Source organism: Cyclopterus lumpus, chromosome 6 (genome assembly GCF_009769545.1).
Source record: "Cyclopterus lumpus isolate fCycLum1 chromosome 6, fCycLum1.pri, whole genome shotgun sequence".
NCBI classification, from domain to species: domain Eukaryota; kingdom Metazoa; phylum Chordata; class Actinopteri; order Perciformes; family Cyclopteridae; genus Cyclopterus; species Cyclopterus lumpus.
Window position 1 is genome coordinate 9,326,786 of NC_046971.1, and position 22,234 is coordinate 9,349,019.

General features: G+C 43.1%; 1 protein-coding gene across 1 annotated transcript in view; it reads left to right on the top strand.

Annotated features, from left to right (window-relative positions):
• The first annotated feature begins 1,244 nt into the window (after positions 1–1,244).
• tspan18b (tetraspanin 18b) overlaps positions 1,245–22,234 on the top strand; it is a 30,625-nt gene continuing 9,635 nt past the window's right edge. Inside the window, exons 1-2 of the mRNA XM_034535257.1 lie at positions 1,245–1,513; positions 19,387–19,470. Coding sequence (XP_034391148.1) covers positions 19,468–19,470 — 3 coding nt within the window. The 5' untranslated portion in view covers positions 1,245–1,513; positions 19,387–19,467. The remainder of the gene's footprint in view (positions 1,514–19,386; positions 19,471–22,234) is intronic.

Below are 22,234 nucleotides of genomic sequence, written 5' to 3' on the forward strand. Positions count from 1 at the left end.
AATATAAAGCTCTGACTGAGATTGCTATCTGAGTCTAAATTCAAAGAAAAAGATTAAACGTGTGTGTGGGGGGGGGGGTGAAAAAGATTAAACGCAGTCAAAAGTCTGCTCAAAAAGTATTTTTTTTGTAACTGAAGTAAGAATTTAAATTCTAACACTAATAAATTCTGACTTCATTTTTTAAGGCTAACTGACATACACACTCCTGCATTAATTAAGGGAGCAATATGTAGGATTAAGGGGGATTTATTAGCAGAAATGGAATATATTGATAACTAGTGTATAGGTGCAATAAGAATCGTTGTGTTGTCGTTCTTAGAATGAGCCCTTCACAACTACAAAGGGAGCGGGTCATCTTTACGGAGTCCGCCATGTTTCAATAGAACAGACAAATCAAACTGGTTCTACAGAGGGTGTTTTCACGTTACCTGAAGGCCATCATAGTTCTCGATGGAAAGGGAGGAGTATTCAGTTGGTTTGAAGCCTCCCCCAGATGCCACTAAATCTTTCACACTGCTCCTTTATACTGGTGGTTTGCTGAAGACGTATCAGCCCTCTCACCCAGAGATGGCTGAGAGGGCTGACAGGCCACTGTCTTATATGTCTGTTAAATATGAAGCTCCAGCACACAGCTGGTTAGCTTAGCTTAGCACAAGTTATATCCTATTTGTTTAATTCAATATAACCAGGGGGTTGTGTAGGCATACTCATTTGTGTCCATGCAGATGCAATAATGTACTGAAGCTTCAGCTGGTGGCCTGGCCACCTCTCAGGTGAAGACAAGACTCGACAAGGGGACAAGACAGGAGGTTATAGGGCTTTTAATTGTAAACCTTCAGACCTGTTGGTAGACATGTTTGTTATTGTTGGATAGAGCTAGGCTTACTGTTTCCAATGTTTATGTTGGGTTAGCTTTATATGTCAAGATAAGATATCTGATCTTCAAACCTCGCTAACTCAAGCACATCATCCCAAAATGTTGTACTCCATTAATCTGAAAACCCACGTGGCTCTATAGAGAAGGAAACCAACCAAAGAGAACCGTTGTGATACATTTAATTAATTCCGTTCATTTAAAATGAACGTTTGTTTTCAACATTTGTTGTACAACGTTAATGCATGCTGTGTTTATCATGTAGCAGTCCAAGTATCACCGGGTGACACACAAAGTAAACCCGGGGCGTCCATGTCGGAGGAGAGTCTCCGCCCTCCTGTCGGATGAGCCGCGCCGCTTTCAGAGACTTCGCAAAGTGTTTGCATACCAATCTCCTCTCAACAGTGCGCGCTTGTCCACATCGGGATCGCAGATCTCGGAGCCGTGGATTGTATCCGTTGGACGTTGCCTGGGCACATTTCACCTCCGTGGACACTCCAGCTGGTCGGCTTCATTTGTGTTGTAATCCTATTGAACGTGCAGCAGTCCTCGGCTTCTCAAAGAGGCACTTTAGTCACATTCTCGCAGGTAAACATCTCGCCACGGACAGAGGGTTTCGGCACTGAGCTGCGCATTGAGGTAAGAAACGTGCTCCACAACTACAAGTCTCCAACTTAAAAGGTCGACATGAAAACTAAACGATTAGCTGTGGAGTCCGCCGCTTGTTTTTAAGACTGCAGGATTTACAGCAGCAGCAGCAGCAGCGTGTCTAACGGGCGATGCTGTTTGATTTCTGATTACTTTGTTGCTGCAAATGATATGTTATCTTCAGATGAGCTGCAGAAACCAAAAAAGAACATGCCGAAAGATAAATCAAATGAGGGATAAATATCGTTTAACTCGTGTATTAAGCTGTTAGGACATTTACACTTTAATTAACTTCAGGACAGGTCGGGTGTTTTTTCTTCTTCCTATCCACGGGATACATATGCAGTCTGCAGATAATTGTGGGTTAAGTATGAGAAACCTGCCATCGGGGGGGAATCCGGGGTGATGTGTGTCAATCTCCAAGCTGGCATCCTTCCCACGGGGCTCCGGCCATAACCGAGGAGGAGGCTGTCTGCAGAGATGTATGGGGTCACCAGATGGATGCTTCTGACGGCGCTACCTTAGCTGCAGGGCAGGGTCCACTGTCAGTGTGCATCAATCAGAGGGATACATCATCCAAAACCACCTCATCCCTGTCTCGTCTCCACTGGAGCCAAAGTGACACATTAAAGGACTCTGAAAGAGAAAAGTCAATATTTCTGAGGACATTGTAAACATGCTTCCTTTTTATTTTCCTTTTTTTTTTTTGCAGTACTGAACATGTGATCTTTAAGTGAATTCAGGCTGGTTCACTGAAAAGTTTGGATACTAACAGCTAAAAGGTTTAAGTTCTGCTCACACTGGCGAGACTTAAGCAGTTTTTCGAGATACAGATATGGCTGGAAATCCGGTTATAATCAGATTTTGCTCGAAGAAATTGGCTCCAAGGGACCCATTAACACAAACCAGTTTCTGGCCTTGAGTTAAAGTCCCAACCATTCACTCCGGCTCTCTATCGCCCGAGGCTGGTACAGTGAGTCAGGAAAGAGGAGAGAAGAACCAAATCACGACCAGCAGCTTAGACGGACTGATTGATGAGCTGTGCTGAGATACCGCTGCATCATCTAGAGATCTCTCTCCTTCTCTGTCTCGTCTTTCTTTCTTTTTTTTCACTCTCCTTTTTTCACTCCCTAACCCGAGATGACTTAGGTGAGTTAACAATTTGTTGAGGGGGGGAAAAAAAGCACACAAACTGAAAACAAAGGCGCGTTTGTTCACGGTGTTGTGGGTGAACATTTGCCTTGTCAAAAAAGACGAAGAAAAGAAACATTCTATTGATGCTTTTGAAACACGGATGACTAAAATCCGCTTGGAGCCTTTTCTCTTCTCTGCTTGATTCACACGACTGTTGGGAAATAGAGACACAGAGTCATGTCTACAGGATGAGTACAAATGCAAACAACAGGGTTTGTAAAACTACAGTGTAATTTATACGGGGAATAAAGGTTGGCAGCAACAATGCTCAGAGTAACAATTAGGAGGGGGCATGTTTGAGTGCGTTCAAATCTCCTCCGAGCCAAGCTGGTATTTATTCCGCCTACAGACACAAAACACCTGGTGTGAGACTTGCCACTGGTGATCAGCACACTCATTTTAATAGTCCCTCTGATAATGTGTTGCTCTTAATTACACATTTGCGGTGCCAGCGATGGAACGTACAGCAAAAACAAAAGGATAGGAGTGTGTGTGTTTGTGTGTGTGTGTGTGTGTGTGTGTGTGTTTGCGTGTGTGTGCGCGTGTGTGCATGTTCATTGCTCGGCCACCCAGTTCTTGGCAGAAATACTAATGTGTGAATGGCAGCTCCTGCTGAGAGGGACCGGGTGACTGACTTGATGCCGCCTGGCCTGGCAGAGCAGCGCTCGTTACAGCCTTCAAATTAATCAATCTACGGTTCGACGTGGTTGGGTGCCTCTGATTTCTCTCCCTACTCTCCTTTCCCTCTCACACTTTCACTCTTTCTCTCTGTCCTTAATAGCGGCTGATGCGCCTGCTGCCTTTTTTTGCCGGTCATTTGATCACTGGCCCTGATTTCACATCCTTGATTCCTCCTGCCTCGCCACAACCTCCTTCCACCTCCTCTCTCTGTCTCCCTTTTGTATCGTCTCATCTATTATTATTTCTTCCTCTTGTCCCCCATCCTTTCTCATCAGCCCTATCTCCCACCTCATCCAGTCTGCGAAGCACGTCTGTGTCCGTATCGATGGGTGTCAGAGCAGCGAGGCGGAGGGAAACCGAGGCTGGGTCATCACTCTGCACTCGCTTTCCCCCGTTTCAGCCCCACTCCGGCAGCAGCGGTCTGTAGAGAGCCCAGAACTAAATGGAGTATCTATTGGCTCAATGAGAAAATTGCTTTTTTCAATTGCTAGAGGACCCTTCATTTAATGTGTGTGATGCAGAGGCCTCCGCTAGTAATGGGTTCAGCATCTTTGTTGTCATGAGACATGAGAAAATGAAATTTGCTTTTCAGCTGGCAGAAATAATTTACTCTCGGAAAGGTGTATTTTTCATCAGCTGTTTAAAAGCCATGAAGGTGTGTGTTACGATATGTGTCCGCACTGTATTTTCTTAGCGCTGAACCTGTGGTTTTATGTTGTCTGCTGAAGCAAAAGGTCACATCATATAAAAAACTATGCTTTGACGCTTCCTAAAGCTGTATTTGTATTTGTTTGTTCAGGGGGTATGGTGCACCTACAAAGCATAGCTGACATGCACTTCCTCAAAAAGACTAAAGTGTATGCTTGTATGGTGTGGACAAGTTCATTAAAAGTGGACTTTGTGAATCAATCGATCATAATGATATACTGTTTTATGAGGTGACGTATACGTACACTGAGGACGAAAACATCTGATCTTGAGAGATGAGCAGATTGACCTCTAATGAATACATGAAACAAACATATTTACATTGTGTTTTCCACATTGTTTGAAGTTAGACTAGCACTTGTTCAGCAACACCTGAATGGAGAATTAGGTCCATCGGTTTATCGCGATACAACCCACTCCTAATATTTGCAACGTCAAAATGAAGCCATTATTTCTTTTGCCGGTTCAAATTTGGGATCAATTTGACTTAAAACTTGACTTGTCTACTGATGTTTTCTCTCAGAGGTTTCTGATAACTCCACGCCGACACATTTTTATTTAAATAAACTTGAGTACAAGAGAAAATGCTCTATAATCCAATGATATTCACACATTCAGGCATTCCTTTGCTCCTTGCGTGCCTCCATTCGGGCCGGGAATTAGTGAATGACCGCAAGCAGGAAGCTGGGGGGGGCCCTCTCTCTGCTGACGCTTCCTTTTTATCAGGAGGAAGCAGGCTGGCTGTTTGTGCTCAACCTAAGAATTCTTTGTGCTTATCACGCATTCACCCTATTTCCCTCAATAATGGCTGTGCTGAGCAGGTAATGAGGTAAAACGTATGTATTTGACAAGCTGGGCTCGGCAGATAGCGGGCTCTCCAACTGGCTCACGGCTTGGTAGGCGCTTAGTTGAGGGTACACTCGGCCCCTTCTCGGGATGTTCACATCACATCTATCTCCAAATCCCCCCTGCCATCTTTTCCCTCCGCATAACGTTTTTCAGAACTAATAAACCGTGTCACTCAGGTGTCCATTAAAGGCTGCCGGTGAGAACCCGCTGGTCATTACACAGAGCAAGCACACTCTGTAAATCCCTGTGCTTTCGCCGGAGGGTTTCTTCATCACCTCGTGCTCTTTTCATCCCCCCACATGTAGTCAAAGCTCGGAGAGGGGTTTAGTCTGGCCGGGGAATCTGGCACTGAGAGGTTTTTGACACGGCGCTACCTTGCGGGGAGATTACTTGCCTGCCTGGCTTTAGCACAACTCTGATCCAGTGAATGATGCTAAAAGTTTCGGCACAGAGCAAAGCAAATACCTCCACAAATGAAGCACAACGCTAGTGTGCTCACTAGCGTTGTGCTTCATTTATGGAGGTATTTGCTTTTGGTTTGTGAGATGAACAACCATTCCTTTGCTAAGTTCACACAATAGCGCTGGGCGGACTCACATTGGGCTCAGTGTCGGCACAATGGGCCGGAGGAAGCCGGGTGCTAATCAAGTATAGCACCAGGGAGGAAGAGCTCATTTTATGAACGTGTGATTGTTTCCCACACTGGAGCTTTTCTTTTAGAGATGATATTTGGGGCCAATTTGACCATTTTACAGATAAAGAACTCTTGTGAGACTTCTTGTTAAATTGCTTGGTTGCTGGTAAGGATTTCAATAAAACCTTCAATGCTCAGAGGCAGCATTTATCAACCTAAATGAAGGATTGTATATTGTTTGTGAATCGCTGCAGAAAAGATCATGTGTGGAGGATAAAGAACATCAATGTTGTGTTTTGAATGGGCTTCAGACTGTGAATTGACTCCATGTTTGGGCTGCAACGTACTGCACAAGTCATGTGAGATGCTGTTCTCCTTTATGCACTTTTAGGGCACTATGCTAATATGTCCATTTATGTTTTAGTATTCTGTATTGAGTGTGCTGTTCAGATTTGGAGGGTATAAGCCTACTGCACACATCAGAGCTGAAGAGAGAAGGAAATGAACTAAATACTTGATGAAGATCTTGTTTATTTATCCTGTTTTTTAAATTGTAAATTGAATGTCTGTAAGAAAAACCAAAGCAATTGGAAGATGTCAACTTGGGCTTTTAGAAACTGAGATCACCAGTTTTCACTATTTTTCAACCTTTTATACGTCAAACGACTAATTGAATAACCAAGAAAATAATCAGCAGATGCAGAGATAATGAACATAATTGATCACTGTAGCCATCTGCAAACTCTCTCTCTCATTTTCTGTGTAGATCTGTAGAGACGTTGACATGTACTGTTTCTAAAGATACCCATACCGACACCTAAACTTAAAGATCTGAAACAAGTTTGTTAAAAGCAAAGATTTATTAAATAATACTAATTATTATTATTATTATTAATATTATTATTATTATTATTATTATTATTATTATTATTATTATAACAGCTAAGCCTGTATGGATGAGATGTGTTTGCTATCATTGTTTTATGGCCTGGATTAGGTTAAACACGTTGTAAAACATAAACAAATACATCCAGAGAATGATTGCCATATAACTTTTTTACATCACACTCTCCGCTAGCATCTGCCCAATCGATACTGCACATGTGCAACTCTCAATGTAGATGAGAAAGAAGTGAGACGGCGCACCTATTATTACTACTATTGCTACTTCCATCATCAGTTTCTGACGATGTTGGAAGTAGCGAACGAGTACTTTCTCATCTCCGTTTGAGAGTGATCAGGCGGGATGAACGCAGTAAGCTATAGTCAAGTATTTCTGGCTGCATCGGAGGCCTTTCTGGTACTGGTATTGTAACAACTGTAGCGTTTGCAGAAGCATTTGACATCAGTCTTCATTTTGGGCCACTGTTTCTGGCTCACTTTGGACATTTTTCTGGGTTCAGGCCAGATCATTTTTGTTCCGCCTCTCCCTGTGACTCATTGGGCCTAATGGTTCTCTCATCTCCTGACTTCTGATGAAATGGGACTCTCTCCCAGCTTCTGGTCTTTCTCTTTTTCTGTTGCCACAGCCACAACTGTCTCCCAGCTCTCCACTACTCCACCCCTCACTCCTCTCACTCATTTTCTACTCCCAGGTTCTCCCCCTCGAGTGCTCCTGCACTTTCCAGCCACGTTTCTGGAATAAGAGAATATAGCTTTACGAAAATGCCCTCATTAGTCATCTTGGGCTTTTTTTTATGTGTTATTACATATTCAGCTCGCCATTTTTAATTCATCTGCCTAAAGGAGCCCCTGTAAATATCCTGTTCATTTTTAATCACCAATGATGGGCTACACAGCATAATGTGATATGGTAATTGTTACTCGCGAATACAAACACACACTTGCTCCCACCACAAATTGATTTGGTCATGTAGAGTGCAGGGATGGACAGTAGGTTGATAATGATGACCCGCATAATTAGCCTATTATCATTTTAAACTAATTAAATGCATGTTGGGTGTTGTAGCTTGATGTTAGCTCATTAACTCCCTTTCGCTTGATTGGAAGTTGTGATATGAAGAGATGGTGCGGTTACATCAAATTTATAGACTGCTAGTTGGTACATAATGACGCAATCCTGTTTGCCGTCGTGGCTTTTCCACCGTGGCTGAATTATAGAGTACCTCCTAAGAGATTTATTTTCAGCGTAATTTGGGTTTGCTTCCCAGTCTGCTAATAACCCTTTGCTGTTCCAGTCGGTAATAATCGTACAAACCCCAAATACACAAATGTACTTGAAGGTCTCCAACACACACACACATGCCTGCAGCCAGAGCTCAACTGGAAATGGGGTTATTTCATATTTATTGTTCATGGATCTCACATCTGCTTGAATCTAGGTTAAATGTGTTGCATTGTACTCGTAAACATGGCACAGACAAACCTCAGCAGAAATGACTATCTCGATTTGGAAGGGAAGATTGTGAACTTCAGTAGACATAACTGGGCTAATGTGATTCTCCTCCTTCCTTCTAATAATGATAATGTGCATTTGTATGAAAATATCATGCCAATACTGTATGTATGCCCCAGCGTTTTCCTTTCCACTCGGCTGGCTGCTTTTTTGCTGCCGTTTGAAGCCCACACACCTTGTCCACAGCGCTGCTCCCTGCAGCTCCGGGAGGATAGCAGCAATGTTACAGTCCCTCCCACAGGGCGAGACTCGCCACAGCTCTATCCGACATATGGGCTCCTTGTCAGCCTATGCAGCATCAGGAGGACGGATCAGTGTTTGATAAAAAAAAAAAAAAAAATCCTCAGCAGGGTCCAACTTCTACCTGGGGGAAACTTGGGGGATGGGCGGGCTAATGATGTCTCTCCTGCCAGGATCGCAAGCCCACTGAGATAGAGGCGTGTGGTTCATTTCAGCTTGTTAAAGAACAGGGAGTGAACCATCTGTATACCGAGTAGTGTCGGCCGGGGCCATCTGTCGGTTTGCATTTAGAGCCTCTACCTATGGATTTCGTTGTTTGAGTGACAATGTTATCTCACCTGTAGTTCCGGCTCATACCGCCGTTTTGTGTTGAGAGTTTGACACAGGTGTTTCTTTCTTTGCAGGGTTTTCTGCTTGTGTTTCTTCAGTGTGTTTCTATGTAATGCCCACAAGAACAGCATTAGACCACATGTGGTTAAGCAAAGTGAAGCACAAAGTGCTGCACTGTTACTGCCCATGTAGGATATCCTCCCGTGAACATTACCAGTTTGTGGGAAGATTGCAGTGATGGTTCTTGGACAACATCCCTGTGTGCTTTTTACGATGATGAATGTACTTGTTTTGTAACAGCCTCTGCATGTCCGACTGAGTAATAAATAGCCTTTGCCTTTTAACGGCAGATGAAATGTACACGCTGTAGACAGTTATTTTTACTCCTCAAAGGGGAAACAATTAGACAGAGCGCCTCGCTGCCTCATGATTATTTTATGGTCCTTTATGAAATTTTTAGCCCACCACCACTTTAAAAGTGCGCTCCTCAAGACGCCATTCACGGGTCGCTGCACTGAAACACGGTCTCTGTCCTTTGGGCAAACAGTCGGTCAATTCCAACTGATGTGTTACGGCCACAAGCAAACCACGCTCCCATTACTGCAGCGCATACTGCATTTTATAAAAGCAGGGACTGAACATTAACAAGGAATTCTTAAGAAGATATGCTTTTCTAAGAAGAGAAGAGCAAATATAGATATGAGGTGGTATTTTCTTTGCTGTAAAATGCATTTGCTAATAGTTATTAGGTTAAACACATGCATAGCGTGAAGCATAATTCCTTTTTTCCCTAATCCCCACTTTGCTGCATCTTTTTTTCTTTGAAGCTTAGGGAGAAAGGGGAATCCACTGCATAGAAAAGCTAGCCACTGTTTAACCATTTGAAGTGTATTAAAAGAGTTTGATATTTTCATGAGAATGTATTTAGGCCCTTATTTTTCTGACAGTAGAATCAAGGGATCACCTTCACATGTGTTTCTCAGAGATAGCACAGGCGCAGCAGCCGTCTCCGGTATGTGAAATTAAATTGGCTGCGGTGTTCATTGATTTAGGTGCAAAAAAACAACCTATACAGGTGCTTCTGGGATTTTATTTTCACATCAGGTGATCTTGGATGGCGTCCCACTGATTTGTCACCTGTCCCACGTCGAGACGATAGGTCAGCAGCAAAGTCATCCAACCTCATCTTGACCACCTGGGCTCTAAACTGTGAAGTGTTTGAGGAAAAAACTGAGTGCTCGGGCTTTTCTCCAAGAGTCTGCGCCCCGGAGGAACGGCCCAGATCATCTTTCCCGATAACACTTGGCAGGAGTCAGGTCTTATGTGAAATGCCTCAGCACCAGTGTTGAAGCCAAAGTGATTTGGAAGGTGTCTCTGAAAACTCGTGGATGTGAAAAGGTTCTTTTGGTTTTATCTGTCATGTCATACACTTTGGGAAGAAAATTAAGAAAAAAGCATCCGTCTTCTTGGCTCTAATTAGACAGATGACAAAATGGAATTTAACACCGATAAAACAGCTTTTACGCTAGTTTATTTAATACTTAAATACAATGTAGTCCCAGTCAATAACCAGGCATGATCTCATGATCTCCTCTCATTAAAATGATACACAAAAGAAACAATGAAGGAGGAGAAAGCCAATGTTTTGAACAATTACCTAAACCACTTTCGCTTATCTCTGCAGGCAATTTGGAAATGGACAAGAGGCTTTTTTTTTTGTACGTAATAAGGAACAGATGTCCAACCTTTTCTTGCTCACCACATCTCTGAATGAGCTTTCCATACATTTGCCACAGCTAGAGCAACCCCCATCTCACATGATAATCCAGCCTCTTCTGTGAGCTTTCAAAACACCCCCTTCAAATATTTGGCCAGCTCTTCATGTGTATATATTCATACTGTTGCTTTTGGCCCGAACCAAAGGTCTGTTGTGTTTCAAAGAAGTTCGAGAATTTGCAGACGGTTGGAGATCTTTGAAAGTTAAAAAACTAAATCATTTAATATCTCCTACTGTAACTCTATAAACACATTACAGTGACTGTTGTCTGTATTCACCTCCAGCTGTGTTCATATCTTCACCATTTGGTGGCTGGTATCAAAGTCTCATGTCGTAGAAACTAATGACTTTCTTACTTTATTCTGGAGGCTCATACGCTATTTGTTTGGGCTATATAACAGAAATTCTGAATAGATGTCAGCTTTTTGCTTACTTCTTTTAACAATCTGCATCATTCATCTGTGGCAATTTGATGAGCGCTGCTTCATACAGCTTCAGGTGATTAGTACTTCAGTCACATGGTTTCTTGGCTTCAGCTCACAGGACTTCTGTACGTGCGTCTCCTAGACAAGTAGAAGGAAGATAGCATCCTTTTGTATTTCTTTCCCCGCATTTTAGACTCAAGTCACTTGCAAACGTTTAAATAAGCAGAAGAGCAGTAATGTGCTTCACCATTACAACCCCAGCTGTGGCCACTCCTGTGGTCCCGTTACAGTAGTGGAGAGCACTAAATGGACTGTTTATTTATAACTGTTAGGCCGCGGTGGGCTGATGGAGGTATGCCTCCCCGCTAGCGCTGCAGTGCACGCTTGGGTGCATTACTCACAATTTCATCACTACACCCAATTAATACTCAAGACAACCTCTGCAGCATCTGCTCGAGCAAGACAGTTGTCATCAGGTCCCCAGAGTTGAGGAAATTGAAAGTACGCTCAGCAGTGGTGTTATTGCTATTCTGAACTTGTCATCTGCCTGTGCTCCATGAGCAGGTTCATCGAGAAGCTTCTGTATTACAATTATGGCCACTCTTATTCTTATGGGTTTCATAGTTTTGTTTGTTTTCAGTTGTAAATCAAAACCCATCATTGGAGATAGATTTGACCTCACCGTGTTGCCAGTGTTACTCTGACCACATTCATCCCCGCACAATTGTCTCAGATCCATCATGTTTTGTGGTGTAAACCTATTGACTTGTGTTTCTTCAGGGACCAAATCTTGGACCGCCTCCAAGCAGCTCAGTTTCCATTCTCTCCCCATCTTTCCTTTATCTCCCATAAATCAATGTGATGTAATTGCATAAACTCCCTTTCCCACAGCTCGGGCCTGGAGGCAGCGTATTCCCATAGAGAAAAGGTTTCATTGGGGCCAGTTAACCTTAACCCACTGACTCCCACAACTGCAATGTCCCTGGCTTTTGGAAGTTTTATTTGAGCCTTTAAATAGAACTGTTTGCAGAGTTTATTCCATTGGTATTGCTTGATGTTTCATAATTTTTTTGTCCAAGCAGCAGGGCCCTAGAAGTTAACTTTCTCACAGCTGTTACAGACTGTTTACATCTGGCTAATACACTTTAAGCTCAGCAGATTAAATCTCATTTCTCTGAGTGCTTTTTGTGTTGAGCCAAGCATGATTTCTCCTGACGTCTCCCCGCTTGTGGCTCCTTCAGCCTTTTGAAGGAATGTTTCTTAAAGCACTCCTGCATTTTTACAAGATTGTACCATGGAACATGTCCAACCCTCTTTTTTCCACATTTCAGTCCCTCGTGGTTTCCTCTTGGGACTCACTCACAAGCAGGCTATCTCCTCGAAGGATATCTTTCAACTCCTTGTCCCAGTAGTGGAGCTTAGAGGGAACCCATGTAGAAAAGAGTGTACCTTAAGGTTTTTGGAGTAGGCAGAAGTCTTACTCACACAGTTCAGAGTTCTTCTTTATCCTAGTTTCATCTTCCGCGGCTCCAGTAATCCTCCTGCCATCAGTTTCGTCCTGCTCTGCTGAAGAACAAGAGTGATAAAACCCTTTTTTCGCCCATCGTGCAGAAACACATTTCGGGTTATTTGGCCATGAGTGACAGCATATTTCACAGTGTGAGAAACAAAAAGCAAGAGTCATTTTCCCTGCTTGTTATGAGCTATCACTGCAACCATATCCAGGCTGACATCGATGAAGGATATGCAGGGCTTTGGGGTTTTTGGCACATGTGCAGCTTTATGGGGAGGTTTCAGTGTGGAGCCCCTCTGGGCTGAGGAAACAATCCAGATGCAAAGCTTCTGGGGCTCGTAACCCAGCGGGGCACCTGCCCCGCTGCTCCCGTACAGCCCCCTGCAAAATCAAAAGATGCAGGCTCCCATCTCTCTGTGTGCAGCAACTTGGTGCGGTTTTATACTGATTTTCTTTGCAGCTTTTATATTCCGTGTGTGTGGGCTTTCAGTCTTGCGATGGAGCACTGCTTTGTGTGTTCAATGGAGCACAATTCTTTCTAAGATCAAGTCAAACAATGTTTCCACTCAAAACGTCTCAGTTACTCAAATACAACTGAATGTAAACTCTTTACAAATAATGTTTTGCATTACTGCAGTTTGAATTATTTCACCAAGGTGAATGGCCCTGAAACTGACGTAATTTACACCATAAGACTTATTCTTTTCCCCCGGTAATGCAAATACAACTTAATGTTTTTCATGTTGTCGTTTTGTACTGCAAATGCCCACTCAACTCTTTGGGTTAGTTACAGCATCAGTAAATACTACTGGCGTCTGTATTACTTACAACCATTGCTTGTGTTTGAAGGTGGTGTGGAAGTCTTTCTTTTTTGTTGGATACCGTGTGCACTTGTTTCAATGGGGTGATAATACATTAAACGTACCTGTTTTATTACTCAATACATTGGGGCACAATAAATAGATTTTTAGTGTACACATAATTGCCTGTGTAAGATCAAAACGTCATTGATCCATATTGTCAACCAGTTAGATGTGAGTCTGCAATCAGTAGGGACCATCTGATATAATATATTATCGATTCATAAAGTGCTGATTCCATATCTGTTGCAGTTTTGTAATTTGTTTAATATTTATAATCCTTAGTGATTTCTGCTTAATTTTGAAACAGTTGATTGATACTTTCAGTGATATTTACTCTATAAGTAGGATATCCCACAGGAAATTGTTTGTGGTAAGCTGTAGATCTCAACACATTTCATCTTGTATTCAATTTAAGTAATCGTTCATTGACAAAAAAATTGCGACGCTCATTTAATATACAGCGCTCCTGCTCTTTTCCCCTGAAGCTTAATTCTTTATTCCCTATGAGTGTATTGATTTCAGGATCTTAGCGATGGCGGTCCACTATAAAACCCTTCAGGAAACTCCAAAGTAGTGTGTCTTTAATATGTTTCTGGTGTTTGTTGACCAGATTGAGCAACAGGTTGCTTCCTGTCGTTTCCTTATGCACTAACCTCAACATGTTTTTTATTGAGATATTTTGGCTGGATCACTGCAACAGTGAACATTGCCATGATAAAGTTGTGAGATCCAAAATACCACCAGACGTTATAAACTGGGCAGCAATCCTGTCATCTTCCTCCATGTTTGTTTATACTTTTATAATGTGAGGCACATGTTTGGACTCACAAACAAAGGAGGTCAATGTGTTGTTTCCGCTCAGGCTTTACAATGTTGCCTCACTGTGTCCATTGATGAAAACAATTCTGTGCCTCAAATAGGCCAAATGGAAATATTTGTTTTGGAATCAATCGATCATGGTTATCCGCTACTGTTATCTGAATTTCAGAAGAGTTCACCTTGCTTGGTGTGCTCATGATGATATGCCGTGAAAACTATCAGCGATAAGAACCGGACCCACTGGGCTCAGGTTTTGGGCTAAACTGATGTTGTTATGACCAGGCAGCGACCCGTGGCCCATTTCTTGGTCATATTGTCTTTTATTGGGGTTTACCTTATACTTTATAATCCTATTTGCATTGTCTTGTGACGTACAGGCAATTGCCAAGTGGTCATGGAGCAAAATCCAGATTAACAAAAGCAAAGATTCACTGCTTTTCGCATATTTTCTGATGCATTTTAGTAAAATAGCCGTCTACGAGAGGGAAGTTTTGTTTGTGGAGGAGTCCAAACTCAAATGCCGTCTCAATCGTTTTAATTATGAACATAAGTTGCATCTGGTCCCTCTGAGCAAATAATCTGTTTCCACTTGTTGTGTATTTTCTGCATTGCGATGTTTACCGCATTGTTTGTCGTCACACTAAACAGCTTCAAGAGTCTAAAGCAGCCAGAAGGACGAAGATGAGGGCATGTTAAGGTTAGATATTCACAATTAGAGGTAACGCTACAGGTATAGGGTGGTTCCCCCTGATAAGGACCTTGTGGTAATAATCATGGCGGATGTGGTCTTTGCGACATAATCTGATTTCAACAAATATACAGAACCTACTACTTTATGGTATTTTAGCAACATTTAAATGAAGCCTAGAAATGGTTACCAGATGTGTTTTTAACACATGTGCAAGTGGCTGGTTTGACAGTGGCCACACATTCAATGTCTTGTGGGAGTTTGAGTTTAGACTGTGTGTGGTATCGGGTTTACTGACAATTTGTTGTTACTAGAGCTAAATTGTTAGATATTGTACAGACCAAATGATGATGACAAAATGATCTGCACATGAATCTATAATGAAGACAATCATTTGTCGATACTGGTCCTATCTTTTTTCATTAAAACATTTCATTGTCTTGACTTTCTTCTATTCTGACTTGACTACAAATCGGGTGTGTTGTCTTTAGTGCACTGTTTGCGCAGAGGAAAACATCCCGAGGGAAGACTTCCTCTTTGTGCTGGCAGCTTGGATCTTCATCTCAGCTCCTTTCTCAGTTTGAGGCTCTGTAAGCTGCGTGATTCTCAAGCTTTACTGGGCTTTAGGATTTATGGAATGGAAATGGTTATCACGCGGCTGTTTGTCAGCTCGTCAGCTCGTAGGGCCTGTGGGTGGGGGAGTCTGCAACAAACTGGCGAGACTTTAACAGCCCCAGCCCCCTCTGTGTATGCAGTAATGAACTCTTACCTTGGCTTGGAAGGCTGCTCTGCTGGTATCCTTGGTGTGTTTTTGTAACCCTCACTAAAAAAGCCTTGCTCTTAATTGTATCCCACGGGGGCCCTGAGCTCTCAGTATTCACAGCCTTTCCTGTCCCTCGTACTGATCCTCCCCTTCTTCCAACCTTAGCCCCATCATCCCAATTCGACAGGTCTCTCCTCCTTTTAATCGCTCGACTTCAAAGCACTGTTGTGCTACCCTCCAGGCCCCTGGCTCCTCAGAGACAGGGGGGCTAGCCTTTGGGGCCTGGGAAGTAGGGTGAAAGTGTGGTGGTGTACAAGGCGGCCTGTTAAGTTTGACAGGCATGGGTTAAAGAAAATAACAACAAGTAGTTCTGTTGCTGTTCTTCATCACGGTGTCAGTGGAGAGAAGTGAGTGGCAGATGTTTTGAACGGATCTGTGTGAGACACTTCTCAACGTTCTTTGATGAGGACATCTGTGAGGCGAAAAAGATACGGACAGGAGGAACCAGCCACAAAGAGTCCTGGCTAATGTTTGCTGCCGATTTACCAAAGAGGTAGACACAGTGTCAGCTTTCATTAGCATCAAAATAGCACCCTCTAAACACGTCTCCAGGGATTAAAATCCCTATCAGGTTTCCATTTAGCACAAAATAATTATCACAGAGAGAACAGATGACTGGGAAATGAGTTCAATCTGCATCTTTAGCTCGAAAAGTTGTGGACTGCGAATGAGTGAATACACTGAAGCCGGGCGTGTAACCCGAGAGCACCTACTGTAGTGTGGAGAACAAAGAAAACAGTGGGTTATCTGTGGCCGGAGAGAAGAGAGTGAGTGATTAATTGAGCGATGCCCTCTGCTCAGAGTGGGGATTGTTTCTCCATCGTGGTGGTTTATCTTTATCTCTGGTAGTTGACTCACACTGTTAGATCAATAAATCCAGTCGAGGTGAGGTGGTAATTTTGCCTCAGTATTGCCCTCATTAAAGCACCCAGCCGTTCAGGAGATAAATGTCTGCCAGCAATTACCCTCTTTCTCATTTCTTTAATATTATCATTATCATGATGTATACGGACTTGGACGTGGAGACCACCAGGGAGGGCTGACATCCAGGACTGGAGAATTGTCCTTTTTATTAAGTGTATTTATAAAAGATTGATTAAAGGCGCACAATGCCCCCATAGGTAATCATTTCTAGATGTGCAGCTGCCTCTGCAGCTCAAAGGGTTGCTTTTATCAACACTGGTGAGAAATTGAGGTCAAACCAGCTGCGAGGTGTAGATGGAAGAATTGTCACTTCCTTCCCCGTTATCCTGCCCACTTCCTGTCCCCAGAGGAAGTGTCACTGATCAAGCTCCCTGCTGTTCTTCGACCTCTGACATTTCAGTCAAGGTTGCCCAGCGGATTGGCAGGATGAGGAGACTTATGGAGGCAAAAAAAACCATAAAAGATGATTCCCACGATATATATGGTGCATATATATCGTAAAGGCCCGAAATGAACAAGTGTGTGCAACGTTCGATAGCAAAAGTGTGTTTGGCTGTTGCAATCGGCTGCACTCTAAGACATGGTGCACAGTTTCAGACAGTCCCTTCGACACCTCTTGGTGTTGCACTTGGATGTAAATTTTAACACAAAATTGTTGTTTGAAAAGTACAACATTTGATTTTGAGAGGGAAGTTTAAATGCTTCGTTCACTCAGTACAGTCTTGATAAGAATAATTTGACCAAAAATCCAGCCTAATACAGAGAGAGCACCAACACCGCAGCAGCTTGATGTCCTATTTTCACCTCCTGCACCAACAACAAAACCAACAAAAAGAGACCCAACCCAAACTCATTAGACTGAGTATAATTTGGATCTGGTCCCACTTGGTTCCGCAGACCCCAATACCGAGGTCGGACACTGTCTGAAAATCGAAGGAGCAATTAATTTGAAGCATACTGACTCCTTCATTCCTCTTATTCCTTTACTACCACTTCAGTATCCTCTGCTATCTCTAATGTGAATGGGGCGGTGGGGGATGTCAACAGCATACTGTATGGAGAGACACATAATTTATAATGTTCTACTGTCTTACACACTGGCTATATTAGTGATGCAATATTATTGCCAGAGCCTGAAATATCAGCAGAGGCTAATCAATTAGTGGCTGCCTTAATGTTTAAATTGCCAACAGTGCTCGTGAGCTTAAATGTCAATGACTAGTTGGCGAGAGCTATCTATAAAAGGAAAGCCATTGAGCGGATGCAGATGAAACCTTTTCTCTAGTGTTGAGTCCTTCCCCGCTTTGTTGGACCCTCAGCAGCTCGGCCTTTCTGGTCTCCCTCGAGGGTTCGTCCTATTGTTGTGCTTTCTCAGCCGTCTGCGCTCATCTCTTTTCTCACCCCCATAACCGATTCAATGAGGCTCTGCGATCCTATTGGTGCTCCACTTTCCAGTGAAAAGTGTTTCCATGGAAACCAGAAAATAATGCAGACCCTCACCGCTGTTGCTCTTCAACAGCTAATAGCTCTCTAAACAGGGGTTCAGGAGAGACACCTCTGCAACAGGCTACAGGGTAAAATGTGCCCACTCTGCTGCCCAGTACCAGATTATAGACATGATGAGGAGGATGATGATGTACATACATACATGCTGCTGTTGTAATAGACTCAAACTAGATAGAAAGGGTTTACAGTGTTTGATTGCCTCATGGTTATAATGTGTAAGCCATATGGTGAATATTTAGTAAATGACTGGCTCCATCCTTTGGCTCCACATGCATGCGTAGCCACTGTGGAGATGGCATTGATTCCCTCAGCTTGTGCTTTGTAGTGTCTGAACTCAAGGCTCTGTGATAAGGGAGTGCATCATTCCAGTGCATCTCAACACTTCTCGGATTCGTCCATTTCCTCACTCTGGCTCTGATTGCCTTCTCTAGATGCAATCCGAGCCCCTGTATTGTGTATGGGGGAGGAAGTGCTGCAGCCACTGTCAGTTGGGTTCAGCGTCCTGGTGAATCTGAAGTCTGCCGGCAATATGGTGTGTTGGCGGGATGGTGAGGCCGGCTCTATCTGCCGGAACACTCCTGGGATATTCTCCATCCCCAATACCCTGTCTGTATTTCACCATCTAATGGCAAGAGCTGCATGCTGTTCATGCCTCCGCACGCTGCTCTCACCATAGTGGATGCTGTAGTTGTCTGTGCCAGGGCTTTGAAACCGGCTCCAAAGTATTGTCAGTCAAAACCACGCTGCTGACTATTTTTGCACACTGAGCCTGGAATACCAGCAGTTTAATTGGCGCTCGTTGCAATATCATTATTTTCAGCTGGCAGACACTTGTGGCAAAGCAGTTTAGGAGCAGGAGAAAGTTTAAAGCATTTACGCTCATTAGACACAGTTGGTAGGAAACATATTGTACATTGACAGTTAAAGCCAGCCAGTAAGAAGGCTAGATATTCTTCTTCTTTCTGTGAATAATGCATGAGTTCAGATGCTCATCAAGGTCACGGCAGACGCTGTATGAGGAGACTCTAGTGAGTTGGGTCTTCTAAAAAAGGATAATTAACTAAGTAAGAAGATACACACATTCGAATACCTCAGGGGAGATATTAATATTTTACCTGCCCAGAACACAGGCTGGGACTGCTACTATACCTTTTTTTTAAAATTCTTTCCATGTTAATTTTGCCTTCCAGCTGAGTGAAACATTCACACATAAAGCACTGATGCAGTCTTAAATTAGCCCGCTGCTGGGAGCGAGTGCTTCATACATAATAAATGCAAACTCTGTAATTTTAAGTGTCCTAGAATTGTATTTTCTGTGGGGTTTCTTTTTAAGCTCACAGTCTCATTCTGCTTAAATGAATTGCGCATACCAAGACAAATGTGCCACTTTCTCCTGCCTCCTGGCCTCACTGTTTATTCATCTCACTAGCTCCGTCCTGACCTCTGCTTCTACCATTGTGCTTCTGTCCAACAGCCCATGAAAACAGGAGAGGAGAGAGAACCGAGAAAAGTCATCAGCTTCACCTGAACAAAGAAGAGGCGAACGAGGATCCACATGGTATGGTACCTTTTTATAAAGCACACATGGTGTTGAACAGTGTGAAACATAGTTCTGCCCTTAGTGTTCCCTCAGTAGCAGTAATGTGGGGGTGTTGCCGGGAATGACTTTGACCAATTCAACTCCAGCAGACGCATGTTAAATCTGTGAGAGAAACTGCAGAAAGAGCTTGTCGACAGAGTCTTTTCAGTAAGATGCTGACAGCACAGGCGAAAAGCCATTGTTGCCGTCAACAGGAGGCGCGGTGCTGGCGAGAGCTGGTCTGTGAAGCTGGTCCTGCGAAGAGCCAGACAAGTGCTTTTGTCCTTTATCCACCACAGCAGGTCAACGCTGGTCTTTGTTAGACTCTGATTTGCATTGGCATTTATAATATTAGTATTCCAGGCACGGCGGAGCAGCAGACATGTATAGATTGCAAGGTTAAAGGGTAGTTTGGACCCAGACACATCAGCTGTAATCAGTCAGAGTGTATAACCATAAAAGCAGACAAACATGTGCAAGTGACATGTAAGATTATAAAAAGATTTTTTTTTATTTGTGGAAATAATTTGTATTGCTAAAAATATGATTGCCGAAATTGCTGTGAACAGAGCAAAATTGCTGAAAAAAGGAGGTCAGACAGGGAAAGAAACACAAGCATTCAAACGTGATCAAACCTGTTTTAAACTCAGTTTAACAAATAACAAACTTGTTGGAAGGAGAAAAGAAAGGCTACATTTTCTAAATTATTACCTAAATTGTAAGATATAACGATCCAATATAGTTTAGACTGACTTTTCACCAACAATTTGGGTGCTCACTTTCAATTGTACCTCCATATATTCTGATTTAAATCATCTGGCTAAACTTTTGGCTTATTGCTCGTGTTTTTTCCCCCCGTTGTATGAAGTTTTAGCCACCAGATCATTTATTGTGGGAGTGAGTCAGTGACATTGTGGGCTCCATGGTAACGTTAGCTCTGACTGATGGAGTATCAGCGGGGTACTGGGCTTAACAAAGACGTCAATTGAAATACACCAAAATTATCCTTTTAATGCTTAAAGTACGCACAATCTGAACAGATTGTTCCATAATCACAGTCTCACAGTCCCAGAGTTACAGTAATAACCACAAACACACACTAGGTGCCTCTATTACAGCAAATTACAAGGCAACATCAAAGAATCGTGAATTTTCTGCCACACTGTTCATGCTCAGGCATTAATACACTTTTGGTTTATTTCTAGGAAGCTGTTATTTGCAATGGGGCCTCCAATGTATGTGGATATCTCTTTCATCTGAGGCACAAACATTGCCGCGCTTTATCCTCAAGGCTTGTGTTTTAATCTTTGCATCGCGCTGAAACTCCAGCCTGTAACACAAATTAGATTACAGTGTTCCTTTTTCCTTTCATTGAACTTTAGCTGTATATGGAGGTTCAGATGTGTGTGCGTGCTACACACAGTCATCAGTAAGAGATGAAACAGCTTCTAGGCCGTGTACAGAGGGGAACTGGCTGTATTCAAACCAGCACATGGCCTTGCAACAGGGTGTGAGTGATCGCTCATTACACAAATGGCTGGCCAAGCTGTCCCCCTGTCGTAAAGTGCTCGGCTCTGCTCCCCTTTGTTTTATAACAGGAACTAGTGCTAAGTGGAGATGCCAAACACTGCTCTGCAGACAAAGGCCACTCTCACCACATATCCGGGTTGCCGTGGAGACCAGTGTCCGTATTGGATTCCAACATGTGCTAAAAACAACCCTGACATATTTCACTGCATTGTGTATTTGAGCCATAAGATGGCCACAATTACAATTATTAGTTTTATCGTAATGTTCATATCTTCTGTTAATTGTCAGGATTTGGTGCGAGCACTTGTGTGTGTGAGTCTGTGTGTATTTTGTGCTTCTGCGCATGTTTGCCCACCAAGGTTTCCTTTTGTGTTTCGTCCCCTGAGGCTGGAAGCATTGTCTTTCCTTAAATCCCCCATTGTTTATTTCTGCCGAGGCCATCTGTGATGAAAACCTTTTATATAAAGATTTGGCGAAGACAACATCCTCAACTTGAACTGTTTACGCCATAAACCAGAGAGAACATCACTAACATTTGAATTGCCTCTTGCCTGAGGGTCAAACACTGGTCAAAGTTGAGTTGGTGAGTTATTGATTGGATGTTTCAAACTTTTTATCTAACTGATATTCCGTCCCCTCCACATGACCCATACTTAATAAGAGGATGTTGGCGAAAATTGTGGAAACTACTTGCACAAAAAGAAGGCAAAAATACAAGTAGGATTGCAAAAGGAAATAATTCCCACTGTTGTCGTCTGAGTAATTTCTGGGCATTTAATTAGTAATTGAGTCATAACCTCATTTTTGCGGAAAGCCCCAACGGCATTATGTCATCCTCCAAAGCACCCCGTGGGAAAGGCCCGGGCTGAGTCCTATCAGGCGTTAGGGTGCAGAAGTGTTTATGTGTTCATTGTGCTCTGCTACCACATGCCTTCACTGCCAGACAAGTAGCGGACTAAGAGCTGGAAGTCAATGCATCATTGACCATGTGCCTGGGCCTGGTATTGATCCAGCCCAGTCCAGCCAGTTTGTACATTCTACCTTCACTCAGACAGATAGAGGTGCCGACACAATTAAGTGAGAATCTGGGCTTTGAGAGAGCGAGGATCAAACACACACACACACACACACACACACACACACACACACACACACACACACACTAGTGTTCAATAGAAGCTAAATTCTGGTCATCTCAATCACATGTCCTCTG